This window comes from Apaloderma vittatum, unplaced genomic scaffold (assembly GCF_000703405.1).
Source record: "Apaloderma vittatum isolate BGI_N311 unplaced genomic scaffold, ASM70340v1 scaffold16827, whole genome shotgun sequence".
Taxonomy (NCBI): Eukaryota; Metazoa; Chordata; class Aves; order Trogoniformes; family Trogonidae; genus Apaloderma; species Apaloderma vittatum.
The window spans coordinates 74,602-93,126 of record NW_009724733.1 but is presented as its reverse complement, the minus strand read 5'-3'; the positions used below and the strand labels follow the sequence as shown (position 1 = coordinate 93,126).

At 38.3% G+C, this 18,525-nt stretch overlaps 1 protein-coding gene across 1 annotated transcript in view; it reads left to right on the top strand.

Moving 5' to 3' along the window:
- Positions 1 to 18,525, top strand: part of WHSC1 (Wolf-Hirschhorn syndrome candidate 1) — a 58,722-nt gene that overhangs the window by 18,001 nt on the left and 22,196 nt on the right. Inside the window, 7 exon segments of the mRNA XM_009872640.1 lie at positions 2,730 to 2,896; positions 3,261 to 3,337; positions 3,339 to 3,741; positions 8,413 to 8,557; positions 11,127 to 11,245; positions 14,345 to 14,426; positions 15,455 to 15,579. Coding sequence (XP_009870942.1) covers positions 2,730 to 2,896; positions 3,261 to 3,337; positions 3,339 to 3,741; positions 8,413 to 8,557; positions 11,127 to 11,245; positions 14,345 to 14,426; positions 15,455 to 15,579 — 1,118 coding nt within the window.

Below are 18,525 nucleotides of genomic sequence, written 5' to 3'. Positions count from 1 at the left end.
GTACTTTGTTCATTTTGTCGTTTGGGCCATTGCATTTCAAGAAACTTGAACTAACCAGAGAAGGTTCTGAGGACAGCATGAACAGTAGTCTAGGAGTCTACCAGATGGAAGGAACCGGGGCTCTTTAGTCTGACAAGGAGGAGCTAAAGGAGAACCTAGCAACTGGCCTTAAATAAAGTTGCATACAAAGAAGAAAAAGTAGAAACACTTGTTCTGGGAAGAAGAGAGCATAGTAGCGATGAGTATTTAGATTATATATTAAGAAGATCTTGAAAGAGATGAAGATGGTGAAGATGGGGGATTGCCTGGAGAAATGGTGTTATCTCATTCATAGGAATGAGAAACAAGGCTGTTGTTTTTTCCTGACTGAGTTACAGAATCACACTTCCTTGAAAGGAGCATGGTTTGTGCTTCACTATCAAGAATCTCTGGGGTAGCTTTTTATAAGAAACTGTATAAAACAGATCTTGCAAAAAGTAATGTCAAATGTCTGAATGCAACCTGTGGAGTACTAACAGAAAGAAGGGCCCACATACTTTGGGATGTAAACTTTCTTCTCTTTGAAGTAATATGGACGATGGTAGTTTCTGACACTTGCTCTGGAGCTGGCTCGGGCCCTGCCTTTCACTTTGGGAGGTTCGACTAGGTCTGGGCAGCCATAATAGCTGGTGAATGCTCATGGATGTGCGTGTTTCCATCAGTATGTATTTCCAGTCTTGTATTATCTTCCACCTACCATTTACTGTTAAAGCACTATCAAAAGTCCCCTGTTCCAAGCAGAGAATTTCTTTTAACCAGGAGTTGCAGAAGTACTCAGCTGGGTCTCTCTGCATTTCTCATTTCTAGGGTTAGGATTGACAGTGTTTAAAACAATCTGAATTTCTGGATGCTAATACCTGATTTCATCAATCCAGATGGTGAAGCTTTACAAAAGTTTGTAACTTCCAAGTTGTGGGATGTACACTTTTGTGTAAGAAGGCATATATTGAGTCAAACTAAAGCTCCATCTAATTCAATATTGTCTCTGATCAACCACAGATGCTAGGATACAGAAGAAAACAAGTAATAGTAATGATTCCCCAGAACACTCTTCAGAACCTTCAGTAGCTGGGGGTTCTGGGATTATTATTTATTTGTATATAACAACCCTGAATAAATTCCATTATTTTATCCAGGAACGTTGATGTGAATTCAGCCCACAGATGATACCTGAAAATTCACAGATAGGTTCAGTGATTTTAGTAGTAGGTACTATTATTTAGACTCCTTAATTAGACAGTTAGAGCTGTCCAGCATTATATTGTAGAAGGAATAGCATGTCTGTGTCTGCTTGGAACTGGGCTGCTGGCTGCTCAGAAGCAGATTGTTACAGGTGGTACGAAATGTAATCTGTGCCATCTCTCTGCAGCCAGGAAATCCTGGTAGAACACAAAAATTGTGCTTTATTTCATCATAGACAGATTAAGTCACTGAAGCTCAGTAGTCCATAGTTAAGTAAGTTGTTTTTTTTTTTAATGGAGACAAAATAATTGCTGTGCCAGAGAATGGCTCCTGACTGTGCAGTAATGAAACACGTATTAGACTACTGGACTGGATGTATGATGGATAAAGTCCCAAGAGCTTTCTTTCCCTGTGCCATTCCTCTACAGTCTCATATCTGACCTCAGAAGTCATTAGTGTTCTTGTATCTCTCATGCGTGGTTTTTTGTATATCTCTCTCTATAAAGACATATGTGATAGTTAATAAAAGTTATGCACATACCATTAATTAGGTTGATTTTATATTACTGTTGCAGATGCAACATCTTGAGACAAGATCAAGCCCCTTTAAAAATAACTACTGGCTCAGTAATTATGAAAATAAAGTTCTAAGTCTAAAAACCCCACTAATAATGGTGCATGAAGCAATCAACCAGATGTATTTGCTGATTAAGGTGGAAGACACGCAGTGTATGACCAACCTAGCAAAATCTGAACCTGCTTTGAAGACATCTGTAATGGAGAACTGGGACTGTTCATTATTGTCACCGGGTAGATGTTCTCACCTGTTTTCCTCCCAGGAAATTAAATTTTGAAGGTGTTGCCTTCCCCCTTCACTGCAGAATAACTGAGATCGGTAGAAGGACAAGGTTGTATGCCTATCTTAGTACAGTGAGGCAGTACTTCTCTTTACAATCTTACACTAACGTTTTTTCTCTAGATTTCAGAATTGTTCTCTTACTTACCTGCTGTCCCTTCTCTACCAGTACCCAAATCCTTTTCATTTCTTGCTTTGACTCCTTAAAAGCTTGATTAAGATGATTACAAGTGTTAAAACTAGGTGAAGTACATGTGTTTCTGTTCAAGAATATTAAAAGATAAAGTTAAGGTGAGTTAGAGGTGAGGCCAAGTGCACAGGCTCTCCAAGCTGTAAAAATCTTTTCAAATGTAGCAGAAACATCCAGGCCTATGCGTAAGTTAATATAAGTGGAAAAGCACTGTTGGGTAATTGTAACCTTAAGTTAATTTAGCAAAGCATATTGTTTGGAATTGAACTATTGGGCTTTTATATCAAACTTCATAGATTATAGCTCAGAGACTTTCAGGCTGTTTAAGTTGGTTTTTGAAAGCTAATTAGTTGTATTGTGGTATTGCCATTTTAAGTATAGCGGTTTACAAAAGACTCCAAGTCTAGAACTGTGGAAAACACCCCAAGTTGTGTCTTAAATACGTTCATTTTTAATTTTCAGGACAGAAAAAAAGTTTTCGTCAATACCATGTTCAGTTTTTCGGAGATGCCCCAGAGCGAGCCTGGATATTTGAGAAGAGCCTTGTGCCCTTCAAAGAAAAAGACCAGTTTGAACAATTATGCCAGGAAAGTGCGAAACAAGCCCTCACTAAAGCAGAGAAAATAAAGGTAAGAGTCTGCTAAGTCAGAAAAGATTTGCAGCGTTTTATTTTACTGTTACAGTTATGTACAGATATATATATGCTTGAAAGCTCTAAAGACAACTTGTTTTACAGAGGCTTGTAGACTTACGTTTCACTTACAGATGCAAAGAATGGGATGATTTACCACTGTTTGTTACTTATAAAAATCTGTGCTCTTCTGCTTAGGCATTGATTCCTGCGGGGTATTGGCAATGTCAAATACAGTTCCATTTGAGCCTCTGAATTATAATTAGACATTGCACTTAGTGTCTTGGAATCATTTTGGGTTAACATTGGCATTTTGAAGTCCAAAGTGGGCAGATTTCTCACACCAACATCCTACCTTGCAGATGTTAAAGCCTGTTCCAGGGAAGCTGCGTCCGCAGTGGGAGATGGGTGTTAAGCAAGCGAGTGAAGCAGTGGGCATAGCGGAAGGCCAAGTACACCTTCATCTACGTTAGGGACAGACCTCACCTTAATCCGCAAGTGGCAAAGGAAGTTGGCATTGCCGTGGAACCGTTAGAGGAGACAGAGGAGTCGTCTTACTCAAACGAAGAAACCACTCAAAATCTGAAATCCATGAAGGATTCTGGCATTCCTAACAAGAGGAGGAGAAGGACATCCAAATTCTCTGCCGCTGATGATACGCAAGAAAGCAGTCAGTCAGGGACTAAGAATACCACTCCTCAAAAGTCATCTGAACAGGCAGAATCCAAAAGAGGGATAGGCTCCCCTCTCAGTAGAAAGAAGACTCCAGCATCTACTCCACGAAGCAGGAAGGGCGATGCAGTGTCTCAGTTTTTGGTCTTTTGTCAGAAGCACAGAGATGAGGTGAGTCTTTTTTTAGCTGTTATTGTTGTTGATTGCTTCTTCTCATTTCTGTATTTAAAGAAATTTCGACAACAACTGGATATTACTGTATAATAATCTGGGATTGAAATCTTAGTCTGGGCAGGAATACAGGAAGAAGGGAAAGCAAATGAGCAATTTAAACAAGAGTGGTATCGCTAGTGTACTTCAAGCATAAGTCATGCTAGTATCTTCCTACACAATCTTTATATTAGCCATTTTTTAAAAAATGTACATAAAACATAGTAGATATGCATGCTCAGGCAAGTATAACGAAGTTTATGCTATTTATGGTAATCTGCTTGTAGTTAGCTTGTACATTCTTTCTGAAGATATGGCTGAATTCCTTCAGTGTGTTCCCTTGTCTTTGAACTCCACAAAAAAATCCCTTTGCAAACCTAGAATCTCTTGCTGAGCTTCAGAAGAAGCTGGTTACCAATGCTTGTGAAAATCAGTCAGTATGCAGTCTGCTGGGACAGAAGGTAGGTCCTCCTGAGAGGATTAGTCTCCAAGACACGGTAGAATAAATGAATACCTTGACCTCAGGATTTCTTAGGAAGACTGTTACAAGTGTAAAAGCAGTGCTGCTGTTCTAGCTCTGTACTTCAAAATCAGCACCATCGTTTTTCTTCCTTACAACCCTCTAGTCCATTGTAGTACAATTCTGTGCACTGAAAGAACCTGAGTTCTGGTATTTTCTTGTAATTGTACTGTTCCATAATACCCACAGAAGGACCGGAGACTTAGTAGAGACTTTGTCACACTCCTTAGCTACTGAATAGTTGACTCCATTGTAAGATTGTAAGATATTTGTGTTAGAAAGTGTTAATAGATGTGACCTTTATAAAGAAAAATAGATTCTATTGTATGGAAGCCACTGAATTGTGGTTCAGCTTAGGATTATTTTACGTCATTTCAACTTAAGCTCATGTAGAGAATGCAAATGAACACGACGTTATGTGTACTTTTTAGTGGCTTTGCTTAAATTGAGAAAAGCATTGACACTTCAGTTTGCTGGCTCTAGAAAGGGAAGCATTTTGTAGCCAGACTGTTAAGTACAGATTTTGACATACTCATTATGAATGGGCAAAAATTTTTGTCTCATGTTTGAGAGACTTGAGTTCTATTTCCACTTCTTCTGTCAGTAACCTTCTGTCTCGTACAGTGGCAAGGGGGAATTTCCTTGGCTTTTAACGTAGGTAGCAAGAAGTCTTGTGCAATATTGGCAGATACGAAATTACTTCTCTGGAAGAAATGAGATTACTATGTCTGGATTTATGGACTCTTAGCCAAACATATCTTACCACAGAGGAGACAACGCTGAGTCTCTGATTTTATATTTCTATATTCTGTGCCAGTTATCAAGCTTCATTCCCTCCTGTGGTTATACTGTAATTCTCAAATTAATAGATGGAAAATAGGAAGGTTATTGCAATATTTGATGCTGAGGAATTGCTTTGTCTTCAGTTCATTTCACGAAATTGAAAAACTTGTATAAACTTGAAAAATCACAGTGATGATAGTAGCTAATGTTGTACAGTTTTAATTGAAAGGAAGTAGATTTCAAAATATTACCTATATTTAGAGAGAGGACATCCTGTCATTTCTGCCTAGAATACCTTTTAATAGGATCAGTCATGAAAACCCAAGCCACTTGACTGTGTGATCTAACAGACGCAGAAGCCCTCCTGTGTGTACAACAGAAGTAGGTTTTGAAAACTGCAGATACCAGGTCACTGCAGGTGCCAGTCCCTCTGGCCAACCAGGACAGCAGAACCTGTCTTTCCTTTTTTCTTGATTTGAAGTTAACTGATGAAGTGGGGAAATACATCCTGTTGTAGATATTCAGGCTTCTTGCACAGAACCTGAGTTACCTGAGTTCAGTTAACACCTCCAGCCTGTCATGTCGCTTTTAAAGTGGCAGATTCGTGCCTTTGGTAGAAGGTGGAAATAGTACCTGAATTGGTGTTGGGAGTTTCCCCTTCTGCTATGCTTATCTGGTTCAATTTGCGTGGTTTGCTTTCCATCCAAGCGTTTGTTTCGTTGTTTTAGGTGTTCTGATGCTTCAGAAGGAATGACAATAATGATGGATAACTACTTGTGTTGGTGGCATCTGAGAATTTAGTGTATGACTCCTTCAGTGTTTGAACGTAGAAACGTAGAAGAAAGGAAGACTGTGGATCCAGAAGGGGCTTTCTGGGCTCCACACCTGGGAAGGGATGAATGTGAATGGAAAAGAATGAATGAAGACTTCTCTTTTGGGGCCTCTAATAATCATGAGCTCTCTTAGAAGTAAAATCCCTTCTGCTGTGTCTTGCTTGGAGTCCAGCTTTCTACAGTAGTGGGATTCATATATTGGGTTGGTTTTATAAATTACTATTTTGTGTTCTACTTTTTCTGGGGACAGGAGGGTGAGGAATAGCTGAATTTTTTAGAAATGAATAATGGCTGCTGGAGGAAATGATGGATTTGAGAGGCATGCTTCCCTGAGGGAGGTGTTGAAAGCTTGGAGCACTTTCAAGGTTGTAATGACGCATTAGGTATTTTGTGCTGTTACTAAAGGAGTAAAGATATATCTTGAGCTATTGGCATTCTTAGACGCTTCCTCTGTGAAATATAACTGTAGTAATCCACTAGAAGGGAGTGTTTGGCTTGAGACAAAGGTATCCTTCAGTGACAGGCAGACGGTTATACGGTTTATAATAATCCATTGTTTTGGGCCTTGAATCTGTTTTGAGGTAAATGAAGAAATATTTTCACTCACAAGGTGTACACTTCAAGGTTTCTGCATGCGTAAGGAGTTTTTGAACATCACGACAAATAAGAGCGAAGTAATACGCTTTTCTTGGATGAGCTAGGACGTCCCTGGTCCAATTACTGTGTTTTCCACAGCTGTTAATTTCTACATCCAAGAAAAGGTCATCTGTGTGTTCTGTAGCATAGTTAGAGTAAGTACCTCTAGTGCAGGATTTTCATGTACATCAAGATACTGGATGTATCATTTCCAGTATGTATGCCAGGACGGAGTATTACACTTGAGGATGACAACTTTGGGGAAGATGGGTGGGCTTTTCCTTGGAGGCCTTCGTTGCAAGGATCTCTTAAACATTAAGAATTACAAGGGTCTTTTTGCTTGTTGTTTCACAGACAGATGAGAGATGGTTTTATTTCTATTTTGGTGAGACTGGAGGTGATGTTAATAAGCTGTGTCTCATTTGTGCGAACAAAGCTAGTTGTTTCTTAGAGAATTAAGTAACTCTGTGCCCTAGTCGAGCACAATGAACTATGTACTTAGCAGCAATGGTCAAAATTAGTGCTAAATTCTCTTTCCAAAGAGGTGAAATCTGTGGGAGAGGTATCTTGTCGATCTATCTACATTCTCCCCTCTCAATAAATTTGCTAGGGTTGTTGGATTTTAATCAGACGTCTTTTGAGTAGAGGCCTCCAGCGGTAGTAATATTCTCCAAGCTTTATGCGGACGGGTTTTGCCGTACAGAAGCAAGAGAACTCTTAATACTCTACTAGGGGAAAAATTACAGCATGCATTTCCCTACTAGACACTGAATAGTCCCAGTGGAAGGAAGGTGCTACAAGATTCTAACTCCTGGAGAAGGTTTAGTCACGCTTATATCTTGTTTGACAATGGGAAATGCAATTTAAGACACTTAAGTTCTAAGAAATTAGGTTTAATAATTTTCACTTAGCACAGAATATTTGTATTTCTATTCTATTGAGTGGTGTCACTGTTTGAATGCTGGGCTTTGTTGGCCTCGTTTTTATTTTGCCCCATGATTCTGTGGTATTGCTTGCATCACTCCAGTAACAGGATTTTGGAGGATGCTGGGTAATGAGATGAAAGGGGTAGTTATTAAAGCTACTCTTTCATTTCTGTAGGTTGTGCAATCTCCGAGCTTTCTGACTTCTATAGTTAATCAAATCTGGTTTTTCTTAAGTAGAAGTATGAGAATACTGAAGGAGTTTGGGAGGATTTTTTTCTTTGGTTTTAATACTGGATTTTCTATTTACATTGAATAAATTTCAAGAAACACTCTTAAATTCCGCCTTGATAGCTATTATCTATCGTGCTCATATTGTTAAGAAAGAATGGACAAGTTTTTGAGTTCCTTATACTCGTATACATAGTATAAAATGATGAATTAATGCAGGAAAACGTTGCACCAGACGCTAGCTTGTGTAAATCTCTCTGCTAAGATAGGTCTCATGAGTTCTATGTTTAATGAGTTCTCCTATGAATTGATGGCTGTCTTTGTAGGCAAGCATATATTCCAATATTGCTCATCTGTCTTGTGTGGTATAGAGTTAAACTTCATCAAGAAATAATAGAAAATTTTTTTAATGACCTTAAGGCAAAATTTATACTTACTCCATCTTTTTAATATTAAAAGGCAAATAGATGCTTCCAAAATTATTCCTGATACTTCTGAATATGCTAATAGATTATTTTTTTAGAGAGACGGAGAGAAGTGGTTATTCAAAGAAAAACTGGATACAGAGGATTTTAATCTAGCTCTGTCTGCAGCAGAAATGTTAGACAACTTGTTTGTCTCCAGTTCTCCAAATCCACAGAAGCATGTACGCCATTCCTTTCAGTGGTCACCCTTTTTTAATACAACCCTATTTCTGCATGTGTAGGTGGTTGCTGAACATCCAGATGCTTCGAGTGAGGAGATTGAAGAATTGCTCGAATCGCAGTGGAACATGCTTAGTGAAAAACAGAAAGCTCGCTATAACACAAAGTTTGCCATAGTGACCTCTCCCAAATCTGAAGAAGACTCTGGTAAACGTAAAACTGTGCTAGTGTACTCTAACTAAATTTGATATACATAGTGGTGTTAAACTAAGCACATATTTGAGACCTGTCGGGAAAACAGCTTGCACTGTTTTCCAGTTTTAATTCTTGGTGTTTGTGCCAATAGCGAAGGAATGCCAATGGTTAAAATAAACGCAACCCACGAAGTCTACATTTCTTGCTCGTTGTTCTGAAAAGTTGTTCTATGTAAACCTTCTGCTGTTTAGAGATTTCTGGTTTCTCATTCTTCTTCTGCCCATAAGCAGCTGCCATTGCATCCACTGCTTGTTATGAGTGGATGGTGGGAAGGGAAGACCAAGTGTTACTCCGAGGAAAATTTGAGCTGGATTTTTATAGAACAGTTAGGAGACAGTTAAAAAAAAAAGTTTAATCAGTGCTACACCTTTTCTTCATGTATACCTAAAGTATATTACCTCACATCATCAGCAACTCAGGAAGAAGTATTCCAAACTTTATTCTGAAACTTTCAGCTGTTTGGCATTTTATTGTGCTACTCAAAGTTTTTAGGACATTGTACAAGATAGCAAACACTTTTTGGTTTTTTAATCTCTCCTTTAATTTTTTTTTGTTGCTGTCGTCTGGCGTTTGGTATTGATAAACGGTCTCAATTATTTTGCAAAATATTTGACGGGTTTTGGATTCACTTATTTGAGAAAGGAGGAAGGAAGGTACTTTGACATTTGCATGAACTTTATGAAATTTAACTGGCTATCATTTTTCAAATTTAAATAGCTTTATGGCACTGTAAGAAGATTTAATGAAAGTATTAGAAGCCAACAGGTGCTGCTTTGGGCAATGACAAGAATGAGAGGGAGTGTTTGAAAGTTTGTGAGACTTGGAAAAATTTGTATAAAAATGGCAGTCAGTTTTGTTAATTATCTGTGTGTGTGTGAAATAACATCATTTTGTGAAAAATTGAAAAGTTTTTAACTTAAAATTTTAAGTGTCAAATATTTGGATATCAGTTTAAAAAAAAACACACATTCTGTATCTCTCAAGGTTCATCATTGAAGAATATTGGAGAGGCCAAACGTAAAGTGTTTCAAGACTCACCTAAAAGGAGATCAAGATCCAGAAGTAATTGAAATTTGTGTTGTGTGCAAATAGTTCATCATTATAAGTAGCTATTGAGTGTATTTTTTTATGTAATCGCCCACGTATCATAATCTCTTTATTTTTATCTCAGATGTTGTCTTCCTTGACGTTAGACTTTTAATGGATCCCAAATTAAATATCTAAACACTGTAGTGCTGAATTTTGTTCACCTTCCTCAGTGTCATATTGCAAGAAATGTAATTGAAATTGTACCTGTACCAGGTGTTTCTAGTACATATATTGTGTACGTTTATAGTTATCTGCAGATGGAAACATGTCAGTTCAATCGTTCCCCTACCCAAATCCTCCTACCTTAAACTTGGAAGAATATTGTGGGATTTCTTTTGCTGGCTTTTTGTAAGTAGCAGGTTCTCCTGGAGCCATTTCAGTCTGCTTTGTGGATTAAGAGTCTGATATTAGAATACGTCCTAGACTGTTTAGATAAGAACATTAATTTGAAGATTATATTTTCAAGTCGCTATTTTTTTAGTATTTGCAGCTCTTTGCTCCCACTGGAGTAGAATGCTTGTAGCTGTAGGGCAATGCTCAGTTAACACGTGTGTGCCCCTGGAGCTTGCAATCTTCATGCTGATAAGACTTCGTAGCTTCATAAACTAGAGAGTGCTGGAAAGCGCAATAATGTTGTAATTTCATCCTGATGAAACAGACCACTTCCTAAACCTTCACCTATGATTTTGAGGTAGAGCGAGTGCAAACAATAGCCGAGCCTGTGGAAAGGGTATGTGGGTCACCGACCTCTTGTAATTTAGCAGCTGCCTGAACTTTACGGTGAATGTTCATCTGAATACGTGAATGAGCCCGTTGGTTTAAAATGACCAATGTGATTCTGTTCTTAGGATTTTGGTTCACAGAGGAAAGGGATCTCATGGTCTCCTGTAAAATACGAGTAAACTTGCCAGAGAGAGTCTGGAACTGCCGTACCGGAAAGAGAGAATTAATCTGTACGGTTAGTGATACCGGGTCTTCCTCAGAGGCCCCTTAATAGATGTCACCAGTATTTCCATCTGTATGGTCTGGAGAGCTTAAAGGAGACTTAAGAAATTTGTATCAGTGATTAGACCCTGTTACAGAGTGGCAGGAGAGTTAGAAGTTTTATAGTTCAACCTTGTGCAGCCTGACAAGATGAAACAGGTATTGGGCAGTAATATTCACCTCTTAAACTAGTGCTTATACAGGTAGAGTCATTGTTTTAAAATAACTTGAGTATGAAGCAGTTGATTTGGATGTGTTCTAGTTAGTCTTCAGCACCAGAAAACAAGACCTTAAGCATTAAGAGGTCAAACTGTGTTAATGTTTAACCATGTTTTAAAAGTAATGACTGAAAGAAAAGTTACTTAAAATAACTAGATCAGTTCAAAATAATTTGAAAGTGGGTTTTAGATTATTTTTCATGTAAGTTTCCCCCATCCCCCATCCCAAGGTAACTTACATGGAAATAAAAGAAACCAAAAAAAGAGGACAAAGGAACCTACAGAAGATTTTGAAGTTCAGGAAGCACCTAGGAAAAGACTCAGGATGGATAAACAGAATAATCGGAAGGTAATTATGTCGTTGGTTTGTTTGGGTTGATTTATAGCAGCACCAGTCCCATTGCTGTAGTTAAGTTTGTCAGCATTTCCGTTTTCAGGATTCGAAAAGTAATGTCTGTGTATCAAACCAAACTTGTAAATACTCCATGTGAGATGGCTTCTGTGGGTTTTGTTTTGTTTTGTTGTTTTGGTTTTTCCCTGTGGTTTGGAGGATGGAGGTATGACAACTTGCACTTGCTCCTTAAACTGTGGTTGAAAATGTATGCTGAGAAAATCTGTTTCCCCAAGGAGTGTGCAGAGGTATGACTTTTCTGTGTTGTCATGCTTTGTAGTTCTTTTTCTTTCCTCCAGAACTGGAGTTCAGGGATGTAAAAAAAAAAAAGAAAAACACCAAACAAAAAAACCTTTAGTCAATATTAATTTGGACTGAAGTTGTGGGGAGAGAGGAAAGCAAGTAAAGCAAAACAGAAAAGCTGCTTTTCAAGAACTGGAAGCCTGTAGAACATTTGAGAGTGCCATGCTGACCCATGTCTTCATTTAGGAGACTGCAGTAAATATTACATTATATTTATCGCACAAATCATGGGCTCCTTTTCAGTTTAGCTTGCTTGTGAGAGTGAGAATTTTCTTTACACAAGTCACTAAAATTATGCATATGGATACAGCCCAAATCTTGGAGGGGCTTAAGCGTAGCTTTATTTAGTCATACGTGTAGACCAGTGAACTTCACGGGTTTCATTGGTGTGGAAAGCTTAGCTCAGTATTGTATCCTACCGTAGAGTGAGTATCACAGATCTTATCTCAGGACTTGAGTGTACAGCAGTTAAACAGAACAACCTGATGTAAGGAAATGTAGTGGATTTATTTTTTAAATTAATTCTGGAGGTTACACTTGTAGACATCGGTTTGGTAGGCTGGTTATTGTGGCACCTCTGTTGATATCGTGGATACTCAGACAATTTGTTTGGAGTTCAATGTAAAAAATAAATAGAAGTAAAGGTAGCCAAGCTTTATGAGCTTATTAGTAAAAGATAAAGATAATTCTTTGAGAAATGTTGTAACCTGTGCAGAAAGGAAGGCCAAAACCGGTTTTGCACTTCTTAGTCTAATGGATTAATTGTTGAATATTCATTTTATATTGTAGGAGAAGTTTTTTGGTCCCCTTTTAAACCTGTCTAATCGATTTGAATTCACTTTATTAGACTAGATCCATGGAATAATTAAGTTTGCTTGTTGTAATTAATTCCTGCTATGAAGCCCTTGCTTTGACTGTCCTCAATTTATTTCTTTACTGTCCCCTCAGCATTTGAACACTACAATTAGCCTGTGTTATCACGAGCAGAACGAAAGGTGGTTGCAGTATAGTTCAGGCAGAGGAGGTTCTGATATCTTTGATGCTGTGATACAGATGTGAATATTAACAGGATAATAAATAAATCAGATTAATGATTCCCATTAGATACATATACCAGTAGTAACACTGGCTTAGTAACGTGCATTTAAAAAGTGTTGTCCTCTATCTGATCCGTTTAGCGGAACTAGTTGCAAGGAATCTGGAGTGTTTGAATATGAGGTAATCTGGAAACTCTAAATGTGCACAGCAGTCTTGATGCTTCTGTCCACCCAAAGGTCATATATCATAGAATGGTTGCTTTGCAGTTTCTTTTAAGAATTATCTCTCAGTCTATTTCCTGCCTTTACCAGCCCAGGGTGCTTCCAGCTGTATGTGCTGCTGCTTAGGAAAACGTTTAGTGAGTGGCAGGAAAAAGTCCATGTAATGATTTAAAAACCCAAATGCTAACCTTACGCTTTCTTTCTACTATTCTCAGCTTACCTGCAGGCTTTTGATGCAATCGTTTGGGAAAGGAGGAGCTTTAATGACTTTTTTTCACGACGTTTTACTTCTTGCATGAGTGTTGTGCCTTATCCTCCCCTTTTTGTCGTTAGTTCTTATTTATGAAACGGGAATGTTTTCACACAAAGTCATTGCGTCATGAAAGTTTTGAAAAACTAATTTGTTCATCGGCGCTTTCATGATGTGTGTAAAATGCACGTTAACAGAATGGGGGTTTTGTAAAGCATGCTTTGAACTGAAGAGAGAACTGTAGTGTACGTTTTCCTTCATTTTTACAGGGAAGTGTAACAGTAATCTTACAAAACTGATATTGGGAGCCTGCGGTGGCACTCGCGGTAGAGCATCTTAGTTTACTTCAAAGTCAGTAAAAACACAGTGTAGCACATCTGCAGAACAGTAGCCATTCCTGTTTATTTTTACAAAGAAAGTGAGTACTATGGCCTTTGAGGTGTTCACCTGCACATCTTTTGTCTGATGAAGAACATGAAAACGTATGTAAAACCCGGTGTTGGGTGGAATTATTGCTGTTGGTCAGCGTTAAACATCTTGGCTACAATTTTAGTGATGTAATACTGGAATGAACCTGTATCCTAAAAAAAAGAAAAAAATTAGTGGCATGTGTGAGGAACAGTATCTAATTTTGACAGCCTTGACAAAAACTTTGCCAGTTTTCAGCCTGAACTTTTACTGAAAATCGTCAGTCTGAAGCATGTTGTATGTTGTTTATGCTCCCTTGAAAATACTGGGCTTATTTTGGAAATGCTGAAACAATCTTAACCATAGTAATTTAAAAAATGGCACTGCTGTAAGTTGTGGAGTTGAAAGCAAGCCTCTCTGAGACTTAAAATTCTGCACAGGGTGTTTTTTTCTCAAATTTACATACTAATTCTGCAGTTTACCTTTCATAATTAAAGGTTTTAACTTGACCAATTTAGACAAAGGATAGTAAGGATGATTTACATGTTTTGTGTTCGTTTGGAGCTCCCCTTTTTGATATGCTGAGTTTGGGATGGATGAGTGGGATGCTGGAATACTGTGTTCTTTAGTTTTCTCATTTGTTTATGGGTTTGTACCCTGTGCTGTAAATGAGTTTTAAAAATCATTTGAATGGGGCTAGCTTAACTACACTACCATTCCGATATTTGTAAAGACACTTTCTTTTTAATAACATAAATCCAGAAATAATTGCCAGTTTTATCCAACCACTCATAAATTAGGAGTTTTTTTATTTTTTCATATTTTTTTTTGTGACAGAGGGAGACAAGCAATGACAAAACAGCAAAAACAAACTCTTCTAAGGTCACAGAAACCTCCTCTTCACAAAAGAACCAGTCAGGTAATGTGGTCAGAATAAGTTTTAATGTAACTTTTGCAATTAAATAATTTTAAAATAAACAGGGTGTCTGAGGCAGCCGGCTAAATTTCGCTGGCGCAATAAGCAGTTGCAGCCGCCGTGCCCCAGCTGCGGGTGGGGGAGCATGCCCTCTTCCTTCACTACCACCATTCGGCAGCGTTATCCTTGACTGGAATTGCGCGTTGCTGATTTGGAGCAGCAGTTCGCAAGTTCACCATTTGATGGCACCAAATTAAAGCTGTTGCCCTGTGAGCTTGGCGAGCCGCGATACAAATCCCGCCGCTCCAGTCTGTCCTGCGTTACAGCCCGATAAAACACGGGCAGTGCCCATCGATGTATAATCCGTCGCTGTGCGATTTGCAGCCCTTTCAAATGATGCTTGATGGGAGGCAGTGGGGAGCATCAGAGGGAATTCTAAATAACCTTGGCCCAAAATCCAAAAGTCAGACTTGCTAATGATTCTGGGGTTTAAGGTAACTTGCGTAAGCGCATGTCTCTCTAGGTTTTATGATGATATGTGCCAAAGAGAAGTAAGCTTCAGCAAGTTCTGCGCGATGTAGGAGCGGTGCCGCGCCGCAGGTCACGTCTGGTACCTGGCTCCTGTGTGGAACTTTTCTCTTAACAAAGTGTTGGTGGTACTCGGGTTGTGATGAGATCACGTAGGCCTTCTAATGTTTGTCTGAGGAGATAACTGTTACCTCTGCTTTAAAGAGGTTGTAAGTTCCAAGATGTTTTGATTTTAATAGAAATGAGCCAAAAAAAAGAATTGGGAAAACATTTTCTGGCCATTTGCAGTATGTATTTGATAATAGAAACCTCTCTATTTTTAAAATCAAGCCAAAACACGTGGTTTCAGAAACTTGCTTCGTGTTCTCTCAGGCCTACGTAGGTGCCCAGAAGACCTACCTAAATCATTCCTTCCTTTATCTGAAGGAATATTTTAAATGGCTTCAGGGAGATAACTTTGTAAAGTTCCAAACTTCACTTTGTAAACCAAAATTATTTTACAGCAACGAAAAATCTGTCTGATGCATGTAAACCTCTGAAGAAGCGAAATCGGGCTTCAGCAGCAGAATCTTCAACTCTTACTTTTAGCAAGAGTTCATCTCCTTCAGCTTCCTTAACTGAGAATGAGGTAAAAAAAAAGTGGTGTTTGCACACAACCATTTAATTACAGAAATTTTCAGGTGTGAATCTTGTTTAAAAGCAAAAATCAAAGGCGAATTCTCTAACATTGGTGCTCTAGACAAGTTACAGTTTTGGCCTCTGTGAAACCTGTTAATGTGTGCATTGCAAATTCATTTATTGTAATACGAACGTCTGATTTGGGGACGTCGAGATATTATTGTGGTTTTTAATGTATTTACCAACAAAGTTTTAGAATTGTAACCTTCTATTAGAGGCAAAGTAAAATGCCAGTGTGTTCTGTATTTTCTTCTACAGACTTTATGTAAGTGTACTACATTAGTTACATTACGTAACTCAATATTGTCATGTTGCCATAGCTTTTATATTGAAGCAACGTTCCTAATCCTCTGTTTGATCTAGAACTGGACGGTTTCTGAGCAGAGCCCCTTGAAGCTCAAATTAGTTTTCAGGCAGTTTAAATGCTATTTCTCTGTGATGCAAATAGCTTCATCCCCAGTAGAGTTAAACAGGCAGCAAAGGATGTATCTTTTTGATACTTACTAATCATAGTTTTAGCTCTGCATATTTGGAACTTAATTCTTCTCAATTGACATACAATAAATGAAACGTATGTACCAGAAGCGTATTCATACAATCCATTAGACCATTCCCCAGGTCATCTACACTATTAAAAACCGATCAGCCAAAGAGTGGCAGCATGAGGGTGAAGTATGCATGCTGGTTTACTGGTGGATCCAGAAATGTAGTTGGTGGGATTAGTAAAATACCTGTAGACAAACAGCTTCAAGCGGTTTGTAGCACAAAAGCTGTAGAGAAAATACTTGCCTGCTAACAAGGGAGTAGGGCTTCCAGCTTTCCTAGAGACTCTTTCATCTCCCCTAACAAACGCATGAGGTGCTTGGACACCAGAATGAATGCAGTTCAAATATCTAGACAGTGTTCAGTAAATGGTTTACCTTTGGGTGGGGGGAAAAAAGATTGCATGTTAAGGGCTTTATATCTTGCTGTAACTGGAAAAATATTTTAACAAAAAAAAAGCCACAAATTCTCCCTCCTTTACCCCAATAAAACAAGCAAAGGAAGGCCCATGGGAAATAATATCCATAGCAGAAGTCAGGTAAAGTAATACTTGTTCTCGTTTTGTTCTCTCAGTTGAGAGACTCCCCAGCTACTGGTTTACCAGCTTCTACTGATTTTGGCTTTACTGCTGGGACTCACTGTGTAATGACTGTTTGTGTTTGGGACCACCTATTCAGCCAGACCAGTATAAGGAACATACTGTCTTTTTGGCTCTAAATATGCATCTCTAAATATTGTGATTTTGGGTGAACGAGTCTGATATTTCTAGATGGTGTGTTTATAAAGTGAAAGCTCTAGAAATCTTTCTCGACAAAAGGCTCATTGTTGCAGGATTTTGTGTTGCAACCTAACGGTTCACATGTAAAAAAGGCTATGATTATATAGGCCGAGATGGAAATTTTAGAATTTAGCTCTTAATTTACTCAGCTACTGCTAAATAACAAAAGCTGTGAGAAAAATTAACACCATACACTACTCACAGAACACAGATACACAAACTAGAACATCAATTAATCCTTTTCAATGATTTAGAGGTTTTAAAATATCAAAACAATCTGAGTCAATACATCAGAAAACACGCGCTGTCAAGAAACAGATTTGGTGGGCCTGGGTGCCAGGGGAAGCAGATTAGTGGGCTAGATCCTTAGATGGTTTGAAGCTCCACAGACCTGAGCTTGTGCCAACTAAGGACTGGACCCAGTTTGTTTCCCATGATACTGGATACATTTTGCCTTTCAATAAAACAAAAAAGTCAGGCATGTGTTTTTGTACCTACGATTGATCTGTTCTACAAACCACGAAAAGATAGAAATTGGGGGTTGTGTGGGTGGCTACAAAATCTTTTTTTTCCCCTTTTGTATTAGCATTTAGCCCTTGCCTAAATGGCTAAATATGTGTGTGCCCCGAGAGCATCCATCCAGAGAGAAACTTTCTCCAGAATGTTAAGGGCAAGAGTTTAAAAAAGTAAACGCAATCATACAATGATAAAAGCCTTGCACAGCTAATTGAGTAGGATGTAATTCTTAAGATTAAATACATTTACTAATTAACTTCTATATTTCTATGTTCATTATGATAGTTGTAAATGTTGGCTTAGATGCTCTTTAAGAAAGATCAGAAAAATTCTGCGTATTCCACAAGCACATACACCTCCACAAGCGATACTAGGTGGATTCTGGTCTGTTTGGGTTTTTTTCTTCTTTCTTTTCTCCCCACGCTGTTTGTGGACATCTGGTTCCAGATTGGAACCTGGATATGACACTTATTTGTCATATTACAACACTTATTTCTGCTACTGCACACCTCTTAAATGTCTTTCTATTGCAGCTGAGTGCCAGGAAAGGTGTGTTTGGTAGGGAAGGTGTGCTCAGGCTTTTTTACTTTTCTGACATTTTAAAAAAAGGGTTTGGATACGCTTTTGTTGTCCTTGGAGGTGTTTTTTTAATGGAGTTTACTTGAGATTTTAAACCTAGTTAAGGCCAAATTTTTAATTGGGAAGTTGCTTTGGGTGTGTAATTGACAGGAGAGAAAGACAGGGGTTGGGCTGTGGATTTCTGCCTTAAGAGCAAACAAACATTTTTAGAGCTGACGTATCAGGGATTAAAAAGTTGGCTTTGATTCCCTTTCAAAAATTGAGCTTTGAAGTTGTTTTGAGATGAATGGACAGACTCAGTGAGGTGTTTATACATGAATAAATAAATTTCATACCTGCATCTGACCTTGAAATAAAATACTTAATTTTACTTGTAGGCGCTTGATCAGTAGTTATTTCTTCCAGTACTTCATGTGAAATATGATTTTGTTCAAAATCTGATTTTTAATGAGCAACTGGTAGGGCCAGATGTGAGAAAGG